General features: G+C 39.6%; 2 protein-coding genes across 5 annotated transcripts in view; one reads left to right on the forward strand and one right to left on the reverse strand.

The window, feature by feature from the left end:
* Nucleotides 1-25229, forward strand: part of LOC110835522 (BRO1 domain-containing protein BROX) — a 61248-nt gene that overhangs the window by 28027 nt on the left and 7992 nt on the right. For 2 of the 4 annotated variants that reach the window (XM_087343948.1, XM_022075814.2), the window contains exon 2: nucleotides 24683-24883. In XM_087343948.1, coding sequence (XP_087200074.1) covers nucleotides 24768-24883 — 116 coding nt within the window. In that variant the 5' untranslated portion in view covers nucleotides 24683-24767. Of the gene's footprint in view, nucleotides 1-23558; nucleotides 23663-24190; nucleotides 24479-24682; nucleotides 24884-25229 lie in introns of those variants that run through there. The other 2 variants (XM_087343947.1, XM_022075813.2) reach the window with 2 other exon arrangements.
* On the reverse strand, nucleotides 12360-23581 carry LOC110835523 (thioredoxin-related transmembrane protein 1). Its single transcript, XM_087343949.1, has 6 exons — nucleotides 23391-23581; nucleotides 21359-21520; nucleotides 20300-20474; nucleotides 16398-16499; nucleotides 16189-16320; nucleotides 12360-15380 (listed from the first exon to the last, which is right to left on the reverse strand). The coding sequence occupies exons 1-6, from the start codon at nucleotides 23579-23581 to the stop codon at nucleotides 15240-15242; spliced, it is 903 nt and encodes a 300-aa protein (XP_087200075.1). The 3' UTR covers nucleotides 12360-15239.

The raw sequence follows: 25229 nt of genomic DNA on the forward strand, positions 1-25229 counted from the left end.
TATCTGACATAGACGTTTAGTATGAGTAACACTACATTTTAATTCTATACGATTACAGCACTGTTCCATGTTATACATTGACTATGAAGTAAAAATAATTGTGATTATATAATGCACTAGTGATAAACTTTCGACTCTGCCGGAAAGATCCATGTCTATCGATACATTAATCAATCAGCAGATATTTCATTGACTTAATCCGACACACGTGTTGTAACACAATGATTTATCTGAACAGCAGGCTAATGCTTGGATTATTACACTATCCAGTCTCAATTATAATTGTTCCATTTTAAGAAGTTACTTCTAGAATTTAAAAAAATCCGTGTTCGGAATTACATAGTTTTGGTTAACTGCATTCACCGCGTGTTTTAACATTATCAGTTTAAACAGATATTATTTCCTTAAACAGCATTAACCACTTGATCTTTGTAATGGTGAAGTGCTGTGTTTACTTTGCGGTACGGGCTGAATCCATAAATATTATTTAGACATGCTTTGGCCTCTAAGGGTTAAATGCTTTATTCTTTACAAAGTGAATCCACTGCCAACGCCATAGGAAGAATTCTGCGGTTTAATTCAAAGGCAGATGCTCCGGTGTGGGTAGACCTCTAAAATTGTAGAGATAAAAAATATTTTACTGTATAACAACAGCGGTATAATAATAATAATAATATAGTTAGATTAGGTTTCTATATCAGAGTGGATGGCCGGCGCAAAGAGTGTATGAAAGACAGACACTGATGAATAAATACATAAAAATGAAACAAAAATTAAATAAAACTAAGTACATGCAGTTAATCTAAATACTTTCACGTATCAAGAACATGTCCTTTAATGAGACTTTTTTTTTGCTAAAGTATTCAAAATTCTGGTTACGTCATTTGCAGTGATAACGCTCGTAGCTGAAAGACTGTGTCTTAAGCACACTGCTTACGATGAAGCTAGGAAATTATCTCATGTGCCTTGTAAGCTCACGAATGATAATTTGTTTTGAAGATTTCTGTCTTCTGGGTTGTTGCGCCGTGTAGTCTGGTCGATGTTAACCAACGTTTTAGAGGTCATACTGCCTCCATCATCAGGGCGATGAGTATGAAGATTTCTGTCTTCTGGGTTGTTGCGCCGTGTAGTCTGGTCGATGTTAACCAACGTTTCAGAGGTCATACTGCCTCCATCATCAGGGCGATGAGTATGAAGATTTCTGTCTTCTGGGTTGTTGCGCTGTGTAGTCTGGTCGATGTTAACCAACGTTTCAGAGGTCATGCTGCCTCCGTCATCAGGGCGATGAGTATGAAGATTTCTGTCTTCTGGGTTGTTACGCTGTGTAGTCTGGTCGATGTTAACCAACGTTTTAGAGGTCATACTGCCTCCGTCATCAGAGTATGAAGATTTCTGTCTTCTGGGTTGTTGCGCCGTGTAGTCTGGTCGATGTTAACCAACGTTTCAGAGGTCATACTGCCTCCATCATCAGGGCGATGAGTATGAAGATTTCTGTCTTCTGGGTTGTTGCGCCGTGTAGTCTGGTCGATGTTAACCAACGTTTTAGAGGTCATACTGCCTCCATCATCAGAGCGATGAGTATGAAGATTTCTGTCTTCTGGGTTGTTGCGCTGTGTAGTCTGGTCGATGTTAACCAACGTTTTAGAGGTCATACTGCCTCCATCATCAGAGCGATGAGTATGAAGATTTCTGTCTTCTGGGTTGTTGCGCTGTGTAGTCTGGTCGATGTTAACCAACGTTTCAGAGGTCATACTGCCTCCATCATCAGAGCGATGAGTATGAAGATTTCTGTCTTCTGGGTTGTTGCGCTGTGTAGTCTGGTCGATGTTAACCAACGTTTTAGAGGTCATACTGCCTCCGTCATCAGAGTATGAAGATTTCTGTCTTCTGGGTTGTTGCGCCGTGTAGTCTGGTCGATGTTAACCAACGTTTCAGAGGTCATACTGCCTCCATCATCAGAGCGATGAGTATGAAGATTTCTGTCTTCTGGGTTGTTGCGCTGTGTAGTCTGGTCGATGTTAACCAACGTTTTAGAGGTCATACTGCCTCCGTCATCAGAGTATGAAGATTTCTGTCTTCTGGGTTGTTGCGCCGTGTAGTCTGGTCGATGTTAACCAACGTTTCAGAGGTCATACTGCCTCCATCATCAGGGCGATGAGTATGAAGATTTCTGTCTTCTGGGTTGTTGCGCCGTGTAGTCTGGTCGATGTTAACCAACGTTTCAGAGGTCATGCTGCCTCCGTCATCAGGGCGATGAGTATGAAGATTTCTATCTTCTGGGTTGTTACGCTGTGTAGTCTGGTCGATGTTAACCAACGTTTTAGAGGTCATACTGCCTCCATCATCAGGGCGATGAGTATGAAGATTTCTGTCTTCTGGGTTGTTGCGCCGTGTAGTCTGGTCGATGTTAACCAACGTTTCAGAGGTCATACTGCCTCCATCATCAGAGCGATGAGTATGAAGATTTCTATCTTCTGGGTTGTTCCGCTGTGTAGTCTGGTCGATGTTAACCAACGTTTTAGAGGTCATACTGCCTCCATCATCAGGGCGATGAGTATGAAGATTTCTGTCTTCTGGGTTGTTGCGCCGTGTAGTCTGGTCGATGTTAACCAACGTTTCAGAGGTCATGCTGCCTCCGTCATCAGGGCGATGAGTATGAAGATTTCTATCTTCTGGGTTGTTACGCTGTGTAGTCTGGTCGATGTTAACCAACGTTTTAGAGGTCATACTGCCTCCATCATCAGGGCGATGAGTATGAAGATTTCTGTCTTCTGGGTTGTTGCGCCGTGTAGTCTGGTCGATGTTAACCAACGTTTCAGAGGTCATACTGCCTCCATCATCAGAGCGATGAGTATGAAGATTTCTGTCTTCTGGGTTGTTGCGCTGTGTAGTCTGGTCGATGTTAACCAACGTTTTAGAGGTCATACTGCCTCCGTCATCAGAGTATGAAGATTTCTGTCTTCTGGGTTGTTGCGCCGTGTAGTCTGGTCGATGTTAACCAACGTTTCAGAGGTCATACTGCCTCCATCATCAGAGCGATGAGTATGAAGATTTCTGTCTTCTGGGTTGTTGCGCTGTGTAGTCTGGTCGATGTTAACCAACGTTTTAGAGGTCATACTGCCTCCGTCATCAGAGTATGAAGATTTCTGTCTTCTGGGTTGTTGCGCCGTGTAGTCTGGTCGATGTTAACCAACGTTTCAGAGGTCATACTGCCTCCATCATCAGAGCGATGAGTATGAAGATTTCTGTCTTCTGGGTTGTTGCGCTGTGTAGTCTGGTCGATGTTAACCAACGTTTTAGAGGTCATACTGCCTCCGTCATCAGAGTATGAAGATTTCTGTCTTCTGGGTTGTTGCGCCGTGTAGTCTGGTCGATGTTAACCAACGTTTCAGAGGTCATACTGCCTCCATCATCAGGGCGATGAGTATGAAGATTTCTGTCTTCTGGGTTGTTGCGCCGTGTAGTCTGGTCGATGTTAACCAACGTTTCAGAGGTCATGCTGCCTCCGTCATCAGGGCGATGAGTATGAAGATTTCTATCTTCTGGGTTGTTACGCTGTGTAGTCTGGTCGATGTTAACCAACGTTTTAGAGGTCATACTGCCTCCATCATCAGGGCGATGAGTATGAAGATTTCTGTCTTCTGGGTTGTTGCGCCGTGTAGTCTGGTCGATGTTAACCAACGTTTCAGAGGTCATGCTGCCTCCGTCATCAGGGCGATGAGTATGAAGATTTCTATCTTCTGGGTTGTTACGCTGTGTAGTCTGGTCGATGTTAACCAACGTTTTAGAGGTCATACTGCCTCCGTCATCAGAGTATGAAGATTTCTGTCTTCTGGGTTGTTGCGCCGTGTAGTCTGGTCGATGTTAACCAACGTTTCAGAGGTCATACTGCCTCCATCATCAGGGCGATGAGTATGAAGATTTCTGTCTTCTGGGTTGTTGCGCCGTGTAGTCTGGTCGATGTTAACCAACGTTTCAGAGGTCATACTGCCTCCATCATCAGAGCGATGAGTATGAAGATTTCTGTCTTCTGGGTTGTTGCGCTGTGTAGTCTGGTCGATGTTAACCAACGTTTCAGAGGTCATACTGCCTCCGTCATCAGAGTATGAAGATTTCTGTCTTCTGGGTTGTTGCGCTTTGTAGTCTGGTCGATGTTAACCAACGTTTCAGAGGTCATACTGCCTCCATCATCAGGGCGATGAGTATGAAGATTTCTGTCTTCTGGGTTGTTGCGCTGTGTAGTCTGGTCGATGTTTACCAACGTTTCGGAGGTCATACTGCCTCCATCATCAGGGCGATGAGTATGAAGATATCCGTCTTCTGGGTTATTGCGCTGTGTAGTCTGGTCGATGTTAACCAACGTTTCAGAGGTCATACTGCCTCCGTCATCAGGCCGATCAGACCAGACTACACAGCACAACAACCCAGAAGACAGAAATCTTCATACTCATCGCATTACTGATTGCAATTTACTCGTTGTAAATCTTTATTTTTCACCTAAATCGGATAATTCTTTGAAAATTAGCTTGAATGCACAACATTATCGAGGAGTTTTCGAAGGGAATTTTAATGTCCATTATCATAATTGGAGGCTTTCGAAATGTGGTTGTACCGACGTATTCTCCGAATTTCCTGGACTGACAGTGTAACCAACAAAAAAGTTGTCGAGAAACTCCGCAAGGACGTCGATTTTGTTAACACCATGGAAAATATAAAGTTGGAATATTTCGGTCATATCATGAGAAATAGTGATAGATACGGGCTGCTTCAGCTGATAATCCAGGGAAAAGTATTCGGAAAGAGGGGACCTGGCAGGCCAAGAATCTCGTGGCTTCAGAACCTCAAAACTTGGTTCTCGATGTCGACTGGAGGGCTGTTTCAAGTAGCAGAAGTAAAGCTCAAATTTCTCTGCTGATCGCCAACATATAGAACGGATAGGCACTTTAAGAAAAAGAAAGTCATAATTGGATTTACGACTTACTCCAAGCTAACTCCTATTGCTAAACCAAAATTAGAGGTGATGTGGTTAAAAACGCCATGTTACATTGGTCTACAACAGTACAACTTCACTGCACATAACAGGAATACGTATTCCTTAGCAAATTGTTGTGACGTCATCTTTGAAAATTCCGATTTTGATTAGTTATTCCTGTTACCACCCTTCGTTGCGCATTGTCCTTGGTATATTAAGTTGCTTCACACTTCCCGGGGATACGAGGTGCGATCGGAAAGTTTCAAGACTGTGTCAATATCGGGCGAACCGGATGTAGTACGAGCTTCTGCCTTTACGGGGTGCGGCCTACATTCATAGTGAATCAGTGTGCCAGCCGGCATCATCGAATTAGCATTTGTTTCTTAGTTACGGGCGTTTTGGTAGTGCACCCTCCTGCGATTTCGGAATGGCGTGTGCATCAAATTTTGCCAAAGACTCGCCAAAACGGCTACGGAAACCAATGAAATGCTAAAGCAAGCATTTGGGGAGTCCGCAATGGGTCGTGCACAAACTTTTGTGTGGCATTCACGTTTTAAAAATGGCCGAACCTCTGTCGATGATGACGAGAGTTCTGGACGACCATCTTCGAGCACAACGCCCGAAAATGTTACGAAGATCGACGTCGTACCATCAACGACTCGTGCGACATTGTTGGGATAGGCTATGGGACCTGTCAGCTGATTCTAAAGGAAGAACTCCACATGCGACGCATCCTGTCTGAGGACCAGAAGCAGAATCGACTTCTCGTTTGTCAGGAGCTCAAAGATCTTGCAAGAACCGACCCCAACTTCCTTTCTAAGCTCCGTGTGACTTCTTCCTCTTCCCAAAGATGAAAATTCAGCTAAAGGGAAGGAGATTTGAGACGATAGAAGAGATTCAGGCAGAATCGCAGATGGTGCTTGACAGGCTGACAAAGAAAGATTTCCAGGGATGCTTCCAGGCTTGGCAGCGGCGCTGGGATAGTTGTGTTCACTCCCAGGGGAACTACTTCGAGGGTGATGGATGAATTTAATACCTGAGATAAGTGTACGGGTTTTTATAGGCGCAGTCTTGAAACTTTCCGATCGCACCTCGTATGATGCTACGTTTTACGAAATTGTATTCTCATATGATTGGTCTTGCGTGTATAATCAATCCTCTGTCGACTCTAATGTAAATCGCCTTAACTGTGTACTTCCGGTTCTTTAAATCGAGTTATTACTTAGAAAGTCCAATTTCCATGCTAGATTTCTCGTACTTTGGAACGTTACATGAATAAAAAAAAAACCACTTCTTTCGTCGTTATAGAAAACTGGGTCTGATACACATTATAATTATTTCTAATATTTTCGTAATCTTTTAAAAGTTACCATTAAGTCCGATAGGCAGCGGTGGTTAAAGTCTGTCGCAGACAGTCTTAAATCTCAACCTAAGCATTTATAGAAATATGTTTTTAATTTTAAAAATAAGTATGATATCCGGATTAAAGCAGATTACCAGGTTATTACTAAACCTAAAATATTTCTGATGCCTTTGTTAATCATTTCAAATCCATTTTAACACGTCCTGTCCCACTTTGAAAGCGTCTCAGTGCGTCCAAATGTCGTAATTTAGGTAGGATTCCATTCTGTATTATTCTTTCCATCCTTTTGATAACAGACTACCATTGCTTAAATGTTTAAGAAAGGTAGAAGTTTAATGGTAAGTAACTACAGACCTGTATAAATTCTTAACAGTTTTCCAAAAAATTTCAAATTATTATTATTTAGTGTTCTGTCTGACGACAGGTCCATATGAACAGGATCCTTCCATCCTTTTCTCGGACTGGGACCTGTTCATATACGTTCTTGGCAGATGATCCAGAAGTGGTTTGCCATTGCCTTCTTCTGTGTGTGAATGGGATGCCACGGAGAAACCGGGGAAGCCCCCGGAGGAAAACTCCGTGTTGCCTAGACCACGGCCTTGCCCAACACAAGTTATAAATTCGGGCACCGCCGGGAATCGAACCCGAGACCCCAGGATTACAAAGCTAGTGTTCTGAACGCGGCACTTGTAGGTGCAGGTGTTACTTTAAATTGGCCAATGTGAGGTTATTCCAGGCAGCAAAAGCATATTCAAACTTTAAACAAATTAAAGAGATGAATGAGGCTATCCACTGAAGAAAAGTGTATATGTCCTGGGAGGTGTAATGCATTAAAGAATGATATATAGTTGTGTTGGGCAAGATCGTGGTCTAAGCAACACGGAGTTTTCCTCCGGGGGCTTCCCCGGTTTCTCCGTGGCATCCCAACAATTACTCCATTCACACACAGAAGAAGGCAATGGCAAACCACTTCTGGATCATCTGCCAAGAACGTATATGAACAGGTCCCAATCCGAGAAAAGGATGGAAGGATCCTGTTCATATGGACCTGTCGTCAGACAGAACACTAAATAATAATATAATAAATAAAAGTTGAAAATGATTCGGCTGATCAGGATATTGTTATGGAACCTGAACTTTCAGCAACATCACAGACGTTAGTTTCAATTGAGTTTAAATGTGCCCAACATAATTTCAAAGAATTCAGCGTAATAATTTTCTCACGTAGATCCCTTGAGGTTCTCCAAGGCATTTTTTTTTAAAAGTAGTTTCCATGGTGCATTGCGTAGTGCCTCGCTAAGGAAAAATGACATATTAAACTGTAATCTGAACACTGAGTGCCAGATGTGTATTCATTGTTTATTTCGTGAGGCGATTTGCATGGTCGTTCCTGAACGCTTACCAGACACACGTCCTCCACGTGTTTATTACCCAACGACATTTTGACCCACGAAAGACCATAAATAACAAATGGAATTTATAAGATGTCGAGAATGAATCATTTGGAGGAAAATAAAAATATTGCTATCGTTTTCTTATATTTTTTCTCCTGAAAATTGTTTTCTATCTGCCGCGGCGCTGAACGCATAGCAACTGAATGTCTTGTGACCTTGAGCAAAATCTAAAGTTTCTGCAAGAGGGAACCCTTGACTGTTTCAGCCTGTGACTTACGAGGTGCAATCGGAAAGTTTCAAGACTGTGTCAATAGAGGGCGAACCGGATGTAGTACGAGCTTCTGCCTTTACGGGGTGCGGCCTACATTCATAGTGAATCAGTGTGCCAGCCGGCATCATCGAATTAGCATTTGTTTCTTAGTTACGGGCGTTTTGGTAGTGCATTACACCGACCCTCCTGCGATTTTGGAATGGCGTGTGCATCAAATTTTGCCAAAGACTCGCCAAAACGGCTACGGAAACCTATGAAATGCTAAAGTAAGCATTTGGGGAGTCCGCAATGGGTCGTGCACAAACTTTTGTGTGGCATTCACGTTTTAAAAATGGCCGAACCTCTGTCGATGATGACGAGCGTTCTGGACGACCATCTTCGAGCACAACGCCCCAAAATGTTACGAAGATCGACGTCGTACCATCAACGACTTGTGCGACATTGTTGGGATAGGCTATGGGACCTGTCAGCTGATTCTAAAGGAAGAACTCCACATGCGACGCATCCTGTCTGAGGACCAGAAGCAGAATCGACTTCTCGTTTGTCAGGAGCTCAAAGATCTTGCAAGAACCGACCCCAACTTCCTTTCTAAGCTCCGTGTGACTTCTTCCTCTTCCCAAAGATGAAAATTCAGCTAAAGGGAAGGAGATTTGAGACGATAGAAGAGATTCAGGCAGAATCGCAGATGGTGCTTGACAGGCTGACAAAGAAAGATTTCCAGGGATGCTTCCAGGCTTGGCAGCGGCGCTGGGATCGTTGTGTTCACTCCCAGGGGAACTACTTCGAGGGTGATGGATGAATTTAATACCTGAGATAAGTGTACGGGTTTTTATACGCGCAGTCTGGAAACCTTCCGATCGCACCTCGTATATACACGCACAAACGTACAGACAAATGGACATGGCAATAACGTATATTTCTGTTATATATAGTATAGTTAAGTGGGCGAAAATTATATCTTCATTTGTCATAATCTGATTTTATTAACACATTTCCTCCGAACCGTATTTAATATTTCCATAACTCAATGGGAATTATGTATGTGGGATTTCGCATGAAATTATTCTCTAAAGTTTTGCAACAATAGAGATTCATTAAAGGAATATCATGTTGGACATTGCGCATTGCCTGAGGTATATTTGTTATACATGACGTTTCGGGTGTCGGCTCTGCTCCCTTCTTCAGGTGATACATTTTTTCTTTTTAATATTATTAATGGCAATGGTCGGGATCGAACTCGGGACCGTTTGTGCTGACAATTACAACACTGGAGTGGCCCGTAAGTTATTGAAACCCTGTTCATGTTTTACATTGTTACTTCATATCCCGTAGTTGGTGGGGGGGGGGGGGAGCAATGTGGATGACATTAGGAAGACATAACGAAACGTAAATACCGTTCCTCAGTTGTACTTCTGAGTGAGAACATAGGATTGAAAACAAATCAAAAATGTAAGTCGGACTTGGGACTCTGGGACCATGGGTTCTAATCCCACGCAATGCATTGATGTCTTTCTGCGTTGTGCTGTCCTGTGTAGGTAGACGCCTTTCTACTAGTCGATAATTCGTCCGAGTCTTACCAAATATCTAAACAGAGTAAGAAACATCCCATATGTGAGGAGGCCAAGGTCATTCAAGGACTGTAGAACCAAACAAAGAAGTACTGTTGTCATGTGGTCGATATTAATATTACAATTTTTAGTCTCGTCCACTTAAATTCGTTTCAAGTACATATTAGTGATGGATGTAAATGAGTTTTTGTGTCGCTTGGTACATTTTATTAAATTCGATATAATGATTTTCCACGTATTGCATACACCTAGGCAGTAGACGGGCCTCATGAATAAACGGAACGCATCTCCTTAATGCTACTCCAAGAATTAATTTTAACCTTGTTTTGCTCAGATTCACTTGAACAATGTTACCTTCTACGTCTGCGCAGTCAAAACAAATCGCTTCGAGTCTTTGTTTCGTTACAGCGGCGTTTTACTTTGAAAAATCAAGGACACACGTGAAATAGTTTTCACACACTCGGGACGCAGTGTTTCCGGCGTACAATTGTTTCAGACGAGAGTACGAAGATTGTGGATCTGCGCATGGCAAATGTGCAGTCGGACAAGGGCAAAACATAAGGCACCATCGGACCAATGCAGTTCTATCTTTCTCAGCACAGCAATACGTCGCTCATTCGTCGTCATATTTAAATCCCAGTATAGCAGTTTATATTTAAGACAGCGAATCACTTTATGCAGACAGTTCGGTCATTAGTCTAAAGTGACTGAGGTAAATCTCTGTTGTGAAATTTAATACGAAAGATAAATTTTATCAGTGAAACGTGATCCGGGGCAAAATCCGATTCTCAGAGAGAGTGAAGAGCAAGCCGTGAGCTTGCACTTTGGCATTTCTTGTTGTGCTGCAGGCAGCATTCCTAAACAGGTCAAGGGTCGGTCACACGTCTTACAACACAATTAATCCCTGCCACTGAGATGACATCAACAACCGAAAATGGCGGCGTAGTGGTTAGCAGGCTATTTCGTATTTGGTAGGTCCCTGCTTTAATTCTTGGCCCGGAGACAGGATATTCTGACAGGCGTTTCGTGGATTATCTCGATCCCTCCATGAAAATGCTGGGATAATACGTCAAAAGGAGCCATGACCACTTTCTTGCACAACCTTTACGAATCATACTGCCGCCAGTGAACCATGAAAACAAATATACACAATTGGAAGCCGTGTGAACAACTCGAGGATATTGATAACCGATCGACTAAAAACACCAGATTGGTCGAGTAAAATAAAGTAACAAATGTCATGGTTTTTGGATACTCCATATGATGCTACGGATACAAGAGACCATGGTACACATTAAATTTACATTGAGTTAGATTTATTAGGATGTAGAACACTTCCTAATTAACGTCATTGCTACTTGACCCAGTTACCATGCCCTTGAAAGAAGATGAATTTGAACTGATAATTGCAGTGAGGTATTTGACTTGAGTACTCAGCATTGGATGAAATATGGTAGGAAACTTGTGAATGAAGAATCAGAATTGTTGAAGGAAGCAATTTTAGTCTGTTTCCATTTACTGTAGCAATTTTTTTTAAGAACTGAGTAAAACTATGAAAATATGCAGCCAGAATAGCCACTCTCAGACCTGGATTCAAACTGGTTACCTTCTGAACTCTAATCAGACCCATAATCTCATTGCCACTTATCCCCTGGCTTACAAATAATGGACTAGTCATATTAATAACATTATTTTATACACAACTGAAAAGTAAATAAATATTTGTTGATACTGTCCTTCATGAGTCACGTCCAGAAATTTCTGAATGATTACAAAACTGATAATTATACTGTACAAGAGTAAATGTAGGTACATAAACACAGTTTTAGTTAGTTTAAAAATCATGCCCCTTTTGACTGTATCCACATTTAAGTCATCCTCGAGACAGACAAATAGCATTTTGGTGTGACCAGTGCCAAAACACTGAGAGTTAGCAGGATGATTACCACATACGTGAGATGATTGCATAATAATGGGTATGTCCATCCTTTGTGAAAGTGATATTTTATGTTAAGCTGTTTTCCTACTGAACATAATAATAATAATAATAATAATAATAATCCGTGGCGTAGCAGCCCTATGAGAGCTAAAGCTGACTAGCTGGCTGCTGGCCTCACGTTCACATGCCTAAGCAGAGGTGAACGATCATCCAACCAGATATAGGATGACGTGTGGTCAGCACGACGAATCCCGCAGCCACTTGCAGAACAAAAATATCAAAAACAGAAATCTACCTTCGTTCTGCTCCTACATCAGGAGTCTTTCATTCTTACCAGATGAGCAAAGGCTAGGAAGGTTGAAATGCATTAGAAGGAAAAAGATTGTGTTCCTCCCCTGTACCAGTCTAATGCATAAACATCCCGTATCAGAATAAAAAGTAATGGGAACAAAGCATTAGCCAACTATTCTTGATTTTGTCCTCCTGGGTTGTGTAGTCTTCTGGGCTGTTACCAACATTTCAGAAGGACATACAGCTTCCATCTTCAGAGCTGAAGGTGAATTGTAAGAACCTTAAATCTCAGATAGAAAACATTTGAGAGAAATTAAGCATCTTCTCATGATGATCTTGTGCAGTTTCATTAATCAAACAAATCATGTACAAAAGCTTCCTAGAGGCCTGTAGTTGAAAGTGCTGATACACGCATCTTACTCCCTGGACCAACGTTGATACAACTAGATTCAATTACATCAAAGTGATTGAACTCCACTTTTTGTAAGAAGAGTCACACTTAAAATCTTATTTAACAAAAAAAAAAATTGTTTATTTTAGAAAAAGAATTAACTATACAGCTTTGCAGTAACAAGTTTACTTTGTTATTAAAAAAACTATGAGAACACTGACAATCATAACAGAACATACAAAGGTTTTTTTGTTTGTTTCTTTCTTGCTATGCTGACTCCGCACATTCAAATACAACATGGGATTAACAGCATCAGTAACACAACCAAATGTCCACTTGCTTCATGTACCAGATTCAAACCCAGCCCTTGAATACATCACCATGTACCATCAAGTTAAAATGTACAGAACTGTCAAACAAAACAAATAAATTAAATGTTTGTAGATGTCAATTCACTTGTAACATCTGTCATTTTTAAAGGGTTGTGAGGAAATTATATTATGATTAATATTATTCAATTCTGTCCACCATAGAGTATTCTGAAAAGAACACAACTTGTCAGAAACTGGATCTGTTTCCATCTCCAGATGAAACGGTGGTAAATACCTACTCAAGTTTGGTTCATTAGGAGCTAAGTCAACCACAATCAGTCAACTGAAGCTATATAAGGCATTGAGATCAGATTTTGTCAATGTGAGATAAAGGAAACTATAATAAAAATACCCATAAGGATCCAAAATGAAGAGAAAATGAAAAATAAAATCATCAGACCACACCAATAACATAACCCAGAAACAATGAAGCATTGGATAGTATAACTGGCATAAAAGACAACATCCACCTACTGCTAGCAATGCATATGGAAGCAAATGTAACCACCTGAAAACAAAATATAAGCATAAATAATCAGACTGCCCTATACCTTACTAACCATCTTGCTGATATGAGAAACATCCAAGCCGCGCTGGCTGATCAGATTGGGTACATGGGTAGGCTAATTCTTATTCCTGTCATTAATTTTAATCTGCAAAATCCTGCCTTCATTCCAACCTGTACAATTGCCAGCCTTCCTTATAAGCAGGTTAGGTCAGTTTTGATATCTGTAGAAGGCCCTCTCTGAGACTATACCTGTTCTGCCACATTCATATTCACCCAAAAAATGAGGAAATGCCTCTTGGTGCTGTGTTTGTAGCCTGCATAAAAGGCACTTCTATTAGTAACTGCTATAACATCATAACACTCATCTAAATAAACACTATTAAGAGTTTGCTTACGAGGATCAGAACAGAAAGATATCCCCAGCAGAAGGCACAATGCATTTATCACATATACCTGTGAACATGGCAAAAGCCATGTTGGTGAAACTGACTGTTAGCTGCATGGCTCTGGCAGAATAGGTGCGATCTCAGGGAGAATCTACTAGAAAAATAAAAGACATGACCAACATGCACATGATAAAGGTCAATGGATGGTGGGGGTTGTAAAGCTAGGATATTGCAGATTGAAACTAAAAAGTATAAGAAATAACAAAGAATAATCCCAAATGATCAGCCAATAATTCAAACTTTTCCCATAAGTGTTCCTCTTATCAACAAAGAGGTTAGAAAGTTACTATGGGGTTTTGTTGACCCTGGTAAATTATTTATGCTTGTCTGTTATTTTTCAATAGTTCCCATTTTCTTCCACAAAAGGAGCTAACAGTAAGTTGGTAATGCATAATCATACCAATTTGAGTGGTCAATGATTTGGTGTTTCTAGGTTATGTTCCTGATTTGACTTGACAGGTTTATTTTCCATTTTATGGGCATTTTGTTATGACTTCCAGTTGACAAAATGTGACCTCAGGGACTTATGTAACTTCAACTGACAGAGTATGGTTGACCAGTGACTGAGGTTAACTCTTTCTAAAGAACCAACCAAGTAATTTCTTGCCCACCTCATCACCTGAGGATGGAAACTTTCCATTTTCTGAATCATTGTTTTTTTAAGAATGCCAAATGACTGACAAAGTCCACAAATCCAGTACTAATAATTGTAAAGTGTAAGTATGGTCAGTTTCTGAGAACTATTAATGATGCCAAACTTTGGTGTTTTTGTCATCATACCAAACCCATCTAACCATATTTTGAGAAAAATGTCCCAAATTAACTTTCCAAGGGTTCTTTTCACAGTAAGTCAGTATATCCTCCATATATTTATTGACAATAGACAGATATTATCACAAAAACAAAAGCATATTTCTTTATTTGGAAGATGTTCCAAATGTTGGTTTAGCAGTTACAAGATTTAATACGTCTATTGTAATGAAGTTAGTAAATGCTACGAGTGATTTGTATGCAAGTTATTATATTAACCATGACACAAACTGAGGTTAGCAAGAGCAAATACCTTTATCTTAGTCCGACCCTTACAACAATGTGGAATGTTTTCAGGATCAAAGTTTTATCACAGTTTTTAGGTGAGGGCTAAAGCTGGACTGTGTATAGGGAATATAATAGGCACTCGATCATATTGTAGTAGTAACAGTAGTAATACATACTTATTGCTATATATTTATACATACAGCATATCAAATTACTTCACCCCTTGGTGCCTCCCATGGAATATAATACCTGCTACATATTTACAATTTGGGGTGGACATGGCTGTTGGACTGACCAATAAGACAGGTTTCATTACCAATTCAATTGCTTAGCCAAAGAGAAGCGAAATAATTTTGTAAACAATACCAAAAAAAAACAGAAACCTGCATCACTGGTCTGTCCAAGCACAATTCAGATGGAACAGAACATACATTGTATCTCCTGGCCTACAAGATATTTTAGTGCTTCACAAGCAATGCCTATCAGGCACTGCTATAATAAATACTATGTGGTGAAGTTAATGGGTGTGCAGCCATCCCCACAACATTATGTACACCCTGAGCTCAAAGTGGTAACATCTTTCCAACCTCACCCAATACTAGCGGCACTCCACCATTAACCTCCCCTCATGTAGTACTGACTACTGGCACAGACCCTTGCTAGATACTGTAAGTACCAGGCCTGATATTAATCGTCTTTCCTGGGTTTACGTTTCCGAACATTGGAATTTTCTTCGTCTCCCTTTGCCTCTGTGTCTGAACCACTCTGAGAGGCAGCAATGTCTGATCCTCCTTCATCTATCATATCATCTCTGATTACATCATCATCCTGTGTGAACAGAAAAATGTCTATAATGTATTACATATCTTTATAATGTACTTAAACATTACATTAACATTTATTACTCCAAACTCAACTATACACAGGTTAGATTGTTTTCATTTGTGAAACACTGGAAACATAATGTGCCCTTTCTCAGCACCCCAAAGACCTGTTTTGAACAAAACATTTTTCTTACGAATATCGAAATTTACCGTCTGTTGAGAAAAATTGATGAAAAAGAAATACGTTACGTGATAAGATGGCTTTCACACTACCATTATCCATTGAAAGTAATGTTCTGCACTAATGGATTGTTCACTACAGCCTAACGGTACTGGACCAATAAAATAGTGGACCTTTTCCTTGAGATCAAAACAATCAGATGCTTCCACATATAATTTATTTTTCTCATTCTCTAATTCTAAGAACTCACAAAATAAAACAAAACAGTTACGGAGCCACATTCTACAAACATAATGTAGTTTGTGTAAGACACTTGTAGACTAATGCAGAAAGGTAAGATGGGAGCCCCTATGACTTAATTTTGTAAAAATATTTCAAACTGACCACACACATTATACATGTATATGCAAGCAATAAGAATGTGGCTGCATCTGGCACTGACAAAAAGTGAAATGTACAATAAAAAAGAAGTTCCTCCTATGTGCAAAAACATTAACTATGCCGTTGTGTAATTTCAAGCAGAAAACATGAAAATGTTTATGAAAAATCAATACCAAATTGTATACCACAACACTGGGGTGTACGTATACAGTAAGTGTACGTAACATCCCGCAGTCAATCTGTAGCTCACCAGATCATCGCCACTAAACTGCTTGCTACTGCTCTCCTGTTCTCCCTTCTCCTTTTCAAGGTTCGCTTCAGTTGTGGTTTGAACTTGCATAGGTTTTGGTGGGTAAATTAAATCTATCATACACACCAACACCTGAAACAATAACAAGTGTGTCAATAGCATGTCCTAGCAACAGCACAACACTCCTTTTCAATTCAAGAGAAACTTACAAAACCAAGCAGAGCCCCAATTATAATGGTAACAACTGCAAATATCAAGTATGAGCCCCAAGTCGGTATCCCATAATCTTCCATCAGCTTATTGTGGACAGCCTAAAACAAAAATTAAACACATCAGTTGCAGATCACAGAATTTTTAAATACTGTACTTTTAAGAGAGCCTCGGAATAGGATGGATTGTATGGATTTATTACCCAGGCAACGTTTAAAGGACCTGAGGGGCATGAAACGCATTAGCTGTGGAGGTAGGGAAATACAGTTTAGGCATTGCAGGAACACCAGAGGTTAGGTGGCTTGATGATGGAAGACTAACAAAGGGGAACTACATATTACACCATGGAAAAAGGAATTAAGACCACTTCCAGGGAATGGGTTTTTTTAGTGAAAAGAGATCTTCAGTACACAGTTAAAAGAGTAGAATTTGCTAATGATAGACTGTCATACGTGATTATTCGTGGTCAATGGTGTGATATTATTATTTTAAATGTGCGTGCACCAACTGAAGGTAAGGATGATAAGGCAGAATATAGCTTTTATGGAGAATCAGAGTGTGTATCTGATCAGCTTAGTAAATATCACATGAAAATTCTGCTACGAGACTTCAATGCGAATACTGGTCATTGGGATATTTTCAAATTAACTATAAGGAGTAAGAGTTTACATTAATTCAGTAATGGCAACGAGATGAGATCACTGAACTTTGCCACATCCAAAAATCTGAACATCAAAAGCACAACATTCCCACATCTTGATATCTATAAGCACACTTAGACTTCCCCTGATGGGATGACCCACAATGAAACTGATCACGTTCTAATCGATCGGAGGAGACAATCGAAAATCATAGATGTGTGATCTTATGGGGGAACGGACTGTGATAATTACCATTATTTAGTGATAGCAAAATTGAGGGCAAGACTCTCAGTCTGAAAACAGGCGGGGCAGATATACAGGATTGAGAAAATTGACATCAAAAGACTGAGCGATGTAGAAACTAAGCAAGAGTATCAGGTAAAAATTTTGAATAGGGAAGCAGACGTCAATAAAGCCTGGGAAAATAAACGGGATAACATGAAAATTTCAGATGAGAAGTGTTGGGTATCATATAATTTCACATAATAAAGCATGGTTTGATGAGGAATGCTCTATCTTGGTAAGACAGAGAAAGCAGGTTAGATTGCAATTGCTGCAGGCCCGTACTCAAATAAAACAGGGAAAGATATGTCAGTGTAAGGCATGAAACCAGCAGAACTTTGAGGAATAAGAAGAGGGAGTATCTCAAAGATTAGATATGGGAGCTGGAAACTAACAGCAAAAATAAAAACATTAGAGTTGTACAGAGGCATAAGTGAATTTAAGAAGGGGTACAAACCCAACACGTCGCCCTCGGTGGACTAGTGGTTAAAGTGCTCACCACTGGACCCAAGATTCACGGGTTCAATCCCGGCCGAGGTCGATGCATTTTTAAGGGTGATAAATCACCCAAGTCTCCTGATTAACTGCTAGATGGCTCTGGCAGTCAACTCAGGATTGAGTAGAAATTGTGCAGAGTCAGTGAGCTGGTCACTCACTACTCATAAATATACACTTCAAGACCAAGAAACCTCCAAAAAGGAGGTGGCAAAAAACCACAACTGGGTTGTAGAGCCAAGAAACAACAACAAACCTAGCACACAAGGACAAAAATGGGGATCTGCTCGCAGACTCACATGGCATCATAGACAGATGGAAAGATTACTTTAGTAAGTTACTAAAAGTTCAAAGAGCTGATCAATTTAAAGAGCATGAATTACATACAGCACAGCCTGTCATCCTGGAACCGAGCCTGAATAAAGTTGAAATTGCCATTGGGAAATTAAAACGTTATAAATCTCCAGGTATTGACTCAATTCCAGCAGAATTAATCCATGCAGGTGGTAGGACACTGCACTCAGAGATTCATAAGCTTATAGTCTCGATTTGTAACCAGGAAGTTCTTCTACAACAGTGGAAACAATCAATTGTTGTCCCTATCCATAAAACAGGTGACAAAACTGAGTGCAGTTACTTCCGAGGTATCTCTCTTGTCAATGTCATATGAAATTTTATCGAATATTCTTCTGGCACAGTTAACGCCTTTAAGGAATGAAGCTGTCGTGGACAATCAGAGTGGATTCCGCCGTAATAGGTCAACTATTGATCAGATCTTTTGCACTGGACAAATATTAGAGAAAAAGTGGGGGTACACCAACTATTTGTGGACTTTAGGAAGGCATACGACTCAGAAGAGAGGTGCTGTATGGCATTTTGATTTGAGTTTGGAATACCAAAGAAACTTGTTAGGTTAATTAAGATGTGTATGGACGGGCTATCTAGTAGGGTTTGTATAGATAGCCTTCTGTCGGATCCGTTCCAAGTGCACGATGGCCTAAAACAGGAGGATGCTTTATCCCCAATGCTTTTTAATTTTGCTCTAGAACATGCCATCTGGAAGGTCAGGGGGAATCAGGAAGGGCTCGAATTGAATGGTCTGCACCCAGTACTTGCCTATGTTGATGATGTCAGATTGCTGGGGGATGGTGTGGGTACCATAACCAAGAATGCAGAAACTCTCCTACAGGCTAGCAAGGAAATAGGCCTAGAAGTAAACGTAGACAAACTAAATACATGGACGTAATACGGGCTCAACATCAGCAATAATGGCGGAACATAATTATAAGTAACACATCATTTGAAAATGTTTCAAAATTTAAGTATCTGGGAACAACAATAACAAACAGAAATGAGGTCCATGATGAAATTAAGAGCATAATACAGTTGGGAAATGCCTGTTTTTATTCAATTTAAAAAATTGTTATCATCTTGTTTGCTATCCAAAACAATAAAGCTCTAGATATATAAAACAATAATTTTGCCTGATGTCTTGTATAGTTGTGAAACAGTCTCCTACCTTGAAGGAAGAATGTAGATTAAAAATGTTTGAAAACAGGGAGCTCAGGAACATAGTTCGACCTAGGCAGTATGAAATAAGAGGGAAGTTTAGAATATTGCATAATGAGGACCTGCATGAATTGTACAGGTCACCTAGCATAGTGAGGATAGCAAAATCTGTGAGGCTCCGGTGGGCTGGACATGTAGCACACAATGGGGGGGGGGAAAGGGGTGCATACAGATTTTTGGGAGGGAGTCCTTCTGGTAAAGGACCACATGACAGACCATGAAGGAGATGGGAGGATAACATCAAGATGGATCTTAGGAAGGTGGGTTATGAGTGAGTTAGTACTTTTAAGAGATGGTTTCTCTTCTCATCTCCCACTGCAGATCCCTGACACCTTCAATTTATGTACCCAACTAATTCTACTGATGTCCAGGGATAGAAATTAGCATCATCTCCTAGACTGAAAATAGTAGGTTTTACTCTCATACCTGATGATGGGGGCATAGCTGGGTTTCAAACTATGTTTTTATAAAAAATGAGACAATGGGAATAGTCCAAAATGTGTCAGTTTGAAAAAACAATCCTCATTACAAACCTTTAGGCACGTACTTCAACACCAGTTGTCAGATGTGCAAAACATGTTAATCATTTGTTCATAAATATATCCCCAACTACATACAGCCAGACTTCATACTGTACTCAAATCCATCCTTCCTTTGGTTATACTTCTTTTGGTACCAGTCACCTTTCATTATTCATGCTTTCTACATGTTCAACACATTTCTGTTCATAATTTATTCTTTACTTTTAATGAATAGACATGGTCTTCAATTTCTACATCCTTTATCAACCATAATAACTGCAGCAAATTCTTTGTTCCTCAGCTTGTTGATATAACAGAAAATAAAATTTAAAACTGAATTCAAGAAATTATGAAAGCTGTGTTATGTACAGCACAGTGTAAAATATATCATACCCGTAAAATCTGCGATAACTTGAAGAAATAGGAAACAACTGACATCTGTAATGATGCAGGATATTTCCAACTGGAAATTGGATCAATAGCTTTCCATTTCTCTTCTTCAATAAAGGAAATAAAAGCATCCTTCTCTCTTGCACCACGATACTGGCGGAACTCTCCATTCAGAACGCTAAGGGAATGAAATAACTGTAAATAAATCTATAGCTCTTACCAATTAAAATGTTTAAATTGTAAATAAACTACAGTTCTAACCAACTGAAGTTTTAGACTTGGCTTATGTTTTACTGTGACACCTGCCACTAGACCCACACTGCCTACTGGTAAAACTATAAGAATTAATATGCCGAGTTCCACTCAAAAACTTCAAATCAGTGACAATTTATTTCAACATTATAACAAACAATATTGAATTCATTAGCTTAAATTTTGGAACTGCCTCAAAATTGTAAAGAGTTCAATAAATGACTCCTCTTCAAGGTTCATACAGTTGCACTACCAAAATCTAATTTAATGGATTATGTTTCATACTGCCGGTCGCAGTGGCCACGCGGTCTGAGGCATAGACCTCGTGCGCTTGGGCACTGGGACCGTGGGTTCGAATCCCACTCAAGGCATGGGTGTTTGTCTGTGTCTTTATGTGTTGTGCTGTCCTGTGTAAGTAGAGGCCTTGAGACGGGCTGATCACTCGTTCAAGGAGTCCTACCAAATGTCTAATAAGATTAAATGAATGAATGAGTACCTTGACACCTGCGGGTAGAAGAGGATAAAGACTATATATATGTTTCATACTACAAACACTCACTCAGTACTCTTCTGAGGAGTTCATACTGTAACTGAGTAATGAATGTTTAAAGTGACTTTCACTCAAATCATGAAAAAATAAATAAATAAACGTGTATATTTCAATTTAATTTTTATAGACGCAGTCCAACACTGAAACAAAACGTAATTTCCAATGGACAATTTGAAAGAGTTAACTCTGAAATAAACATTATATAACATATAAATAAAAACAACTATGGTCAAATAAGATAAAACAGTTGAAAGTCATACTGGAATATTGTGGGTAAAGCAGTCACCAAGAACCTCCCACTAAGCCCAGGTGAAGTAGTCACATCAACTTGTCCCACTTTAATGCTGAGGTCATCACTCCATGTTGAAAATTCTTCCCAAACAGGCTGCAAGGCCTTGCATGCAGGGCACCAGGGTGCATAACTGCAAACAAGAAAATGAGACCACCCAGAACAAACTACTTATATGGTTAGACTTGAGGTTCTCACAGCGGTGAGTATGAAGATTTCTGTCTTCTGGGTTATTGCGCTGTGTAGTCTGGTCGATGTTAACCAACGTTTCAGAGGTCATACTGCCTCCGTCATCAGGGCGATGAATATGCCAATAGGGTGTGAGGAGTTGGATTTATAGGCAGGGAAGTGAAAGGTGTAGCCTGCCCCGAGCCAATGGGAGCAGGTATGGGAGTGGACCAATGGTAGCACGTGGGCGAGAGTGGGAGAGGGAGAGAAAGTAGAGAGAGAAAGGTGAGTTTGGTTGTATGGATAAGGGCCCTGAAAAGGGCCGAGTTAGTGGTCTGGTTGGTTCTGGCGGCGCACTCTTGCTCGTTCTCGGAGTCCTCGGAGTGTGTGGATAAGAGGCTTCCAGGACCGGCTCAGGTGAAGTCCATCTTCCCTGTTAAAGTTATCAGGATGAAGTTCGATCTCGATGGCTTCCCTGATTAACCGATCCATGTAGCCGGTTTTTGAGGAGAGGATAGAAGTTGATTATAAGCATTACCTTAAGCATATTCTATAAGAAGAACTAAAACACTCACCAGTAGCATGTCATATTTTGGGTTCTGAAGAATTTAATTGATTTATTTTTTATTTTCTAGTGCTAATAACTGCAGACACTGTAGACAACCACATGGTAGGATGGTGTAAATGATGAATTGGCAAGGGCATGGAAAAAAGCATCTGTGGCATAATTTAAGGAACTATCCCAGTATATAAATGCCTGTAATACTGAGGAAAATCACAAAAACTCAATCAGAAGGGCTAAGATAAAGGAAGGGAAATGAACTCAGGATCTCCATAATACTGAGTAAAATTTCAACCAACTTGACTACAACATTCAGTCTGAAGGATTAGATAACCATCCTGATGATGGAGGCAACAAGCACCTCTGAAACACCAGTCAATTTCTACCAGACTACACAGTACAGTCCTCCAGAAGACAGGGACATCACAGGTTTCAGTACTGTTAAATTGACTAGTAAATATATTTATAAAAGATCATTACACAAATTAAAAATGCTCAGTGTACCACTGACAAAATTAATCATCGATGCTGGGGCAAAAATTATTCATCTTGTACTTTGTTGCATACATAACATACTGAAAAACTATGGGTGGCTGTATAGTAGGTTATTTCACAAAATCTATATCAAGAGTGATGATTATTTAGTCAAATGATCTGAGAAGTTGGCAGCAGTCAGTGAACTTGAAATAACTGAGGGAGGAAAGTTACGGACTGTTTGGAAGTATGATCCCAGTAATAACTGGGAAAGACTGAGGACACACCATAAAACACCTGTCAAGATAATTAGTGCCCACGCAAATTGTGAAACCAGAAACCTCCAGAAAACAAGTTAGAAGCATTGTCATTTGAAACAATTTGTTCAGAAATGAATACTTTATATCTTTCAGGGCTGGTATGTACATCAACATCTACAAATCAACTCAATGACGGATTGAAACTACATGGCAAATAACATGAGAATCCATTATTCTGCTATGCCTTAAACATACATATGTACACAGATTTAGAATAGTTTAGATTCCATTGATTCTTCACAGTACAAGTCAAGGATGTGACACATGTCATTGTACGAACATAAACACAATAAAATACCAAAACAAAATAACTACACACATACTTCATCCACTAGTGTGAATGCCAAGAATACAATTAAACACATCACAATGATATAATGAAAGTACTCTCTACTTTGCATGCATATACATATATACAAATTCATACACGACAACAAACGCCAATTAAGAAACGTAGATTCAGATGTTTATATACTTACAATTCCACCATCCACTCTTGGTTAAGAATTTCTTTCCAGTTACCCTCATTAAGTTGCACTACGTTTGGCTTTCCTACTACAAAGTATAATTCAATTAACAATATAAATAAACTCAGATTTAGTGGCCTTCTCCACATGTTGACCGCCATCTTGCAGTAATAATCTTTGATGTGTTTGACATTGCCAAACATAGCTTTAAAACCAGGTGTCGTTGCTGAGAGCTATAAAATTCCCTTCGTTTCATATGTGAGAAAACATCTTATACAACAGGGGTCGGTAACCTTTTCATTAATTTGGCTGTATTGGCTATTCATATATGCCGAGAGTCACTGAAGAAATTGATGTGACAGTAAGCGAAACTGTTTACCTGGAAATGGATAATAGTTGTATTTCTTCCTACAACTCGGTTTATTGTAAGGACGTTTGTTAGCTTTCAAATAGTTATGATTTCAAGCCCTTATTTTTATATAAATTCAGCTATTAATAACAGTAATTTTCTTGTTTTGTTAAATTCAATATGGTTTGAAGAACGAAACAATGTACATCTGCGCAATAACGTGGCTTTGATGTAAATGGTTTACATCAACATTTTTCTTTTATTAAAGTGTTTTTAATTTTTTGCCGTAACGTTCTAATAATGTAAATATATTTATCAGCCTTCTTCAGTAATACAAAACTTTTTACTTTCTCGCACTGGCTAATTCCCAAAACGCGACGGGCCGCATTTCACACGCGGGTCTCAATAAGTAGCCAAAACCGCCGTGAGCATAGACAATCAAGAGAACCACAAATGATTTTTAAAGCTACATTGGCAATACTGATGTTGGCAATCTGTCACGAAGGGCACGTAATCTATAGGTGTTAGTGACGGACTGTCAAACTAATGTTATATGTATGTGTTCGTTTATGTAATTGACGATATGAAATAAACGCATTTTATAATTCTATGTTTGTGGAGTAATTTTTTCGTACGGTAATATAAACAAAATGGCACATTGGTTTCATAGAAGTGTGTTCAAAGCCACAACACAAGTTAATTTTGAAATTGGGATGGTAGCTTCAGATTCAGATGCAATTAAAATATGCAGGTGAATACACAAATTGTTATTTACATTGTTCAAGGATAAGTGTTTAAGGCAAAAGCTGTAAATATTTATATTTTTCTAAATATTGTTTTTGGAACAAGAGTTTGTGTTGTATGTGTGGATCTTCTTCCATTGTACTCAGATGTGGAATGACAGTATATTGCACAAACCTTCAAACCTGCTATTTTAAATACGTTTTTGTTTCAGTGACTTGAAAGCATGCAGACAGAGATTGCTTGAACTTCTTCCGGATCCAAATTATTCACCAGATGCTGTTGAATCAGTGTTTAACATGTATTTATCCCTGTTGCATGGTCTGTTAATGGTACCTGGTGAGAACACCCCAAGTAAGATGCAACATAGTGTTCTCTTCAGGTGGACTCACTCACTGCTAGGAAGCACACCTCAGTAAGTTACATTTCATGATTTTATGTGTAAGCTTTTGCTACAGCTCAGTTTTATGCTTATATTTCAGGTGATTTTTTATGCTTTGATAAAGGCTTATTATCATTAATTATCCTATCAATTGACCCTATGTTGTCTAAAGTACAGACAGCATCATCACATAACATTAGTTTGAGAAAGATCCTGGAACTTTGTGTAATACATCAGCTACTAGTAAATCCTTAAATATTAATTTATTAGGCAAAGTAAAACAGTGGAATAATCAAAGGGAGGAGACTGAAAATTACCTCTTCCTCACATAAAGTTTTTTTGTTTTATTATGTTAGTTTAGAAAGCAAAGTTTCCTCAA

This window comes from Zootermopsis nevadensis, unplaced genomic scaffold (assembly GCF_977971745.1).
Source record: "Zootermopsis nevadensis isolate Lab colony 2312 unplaced genomic scaffold, Znev_1.0 Znev_ptg000007l, whole genome shotgun sequence".
Lineage (NCBI taxonomy): Eukaryota > Metazoa > Arthropoda > Insecta > Blattodea > Termopsidae > Zootermopsis > Zootermopsis nevadensis.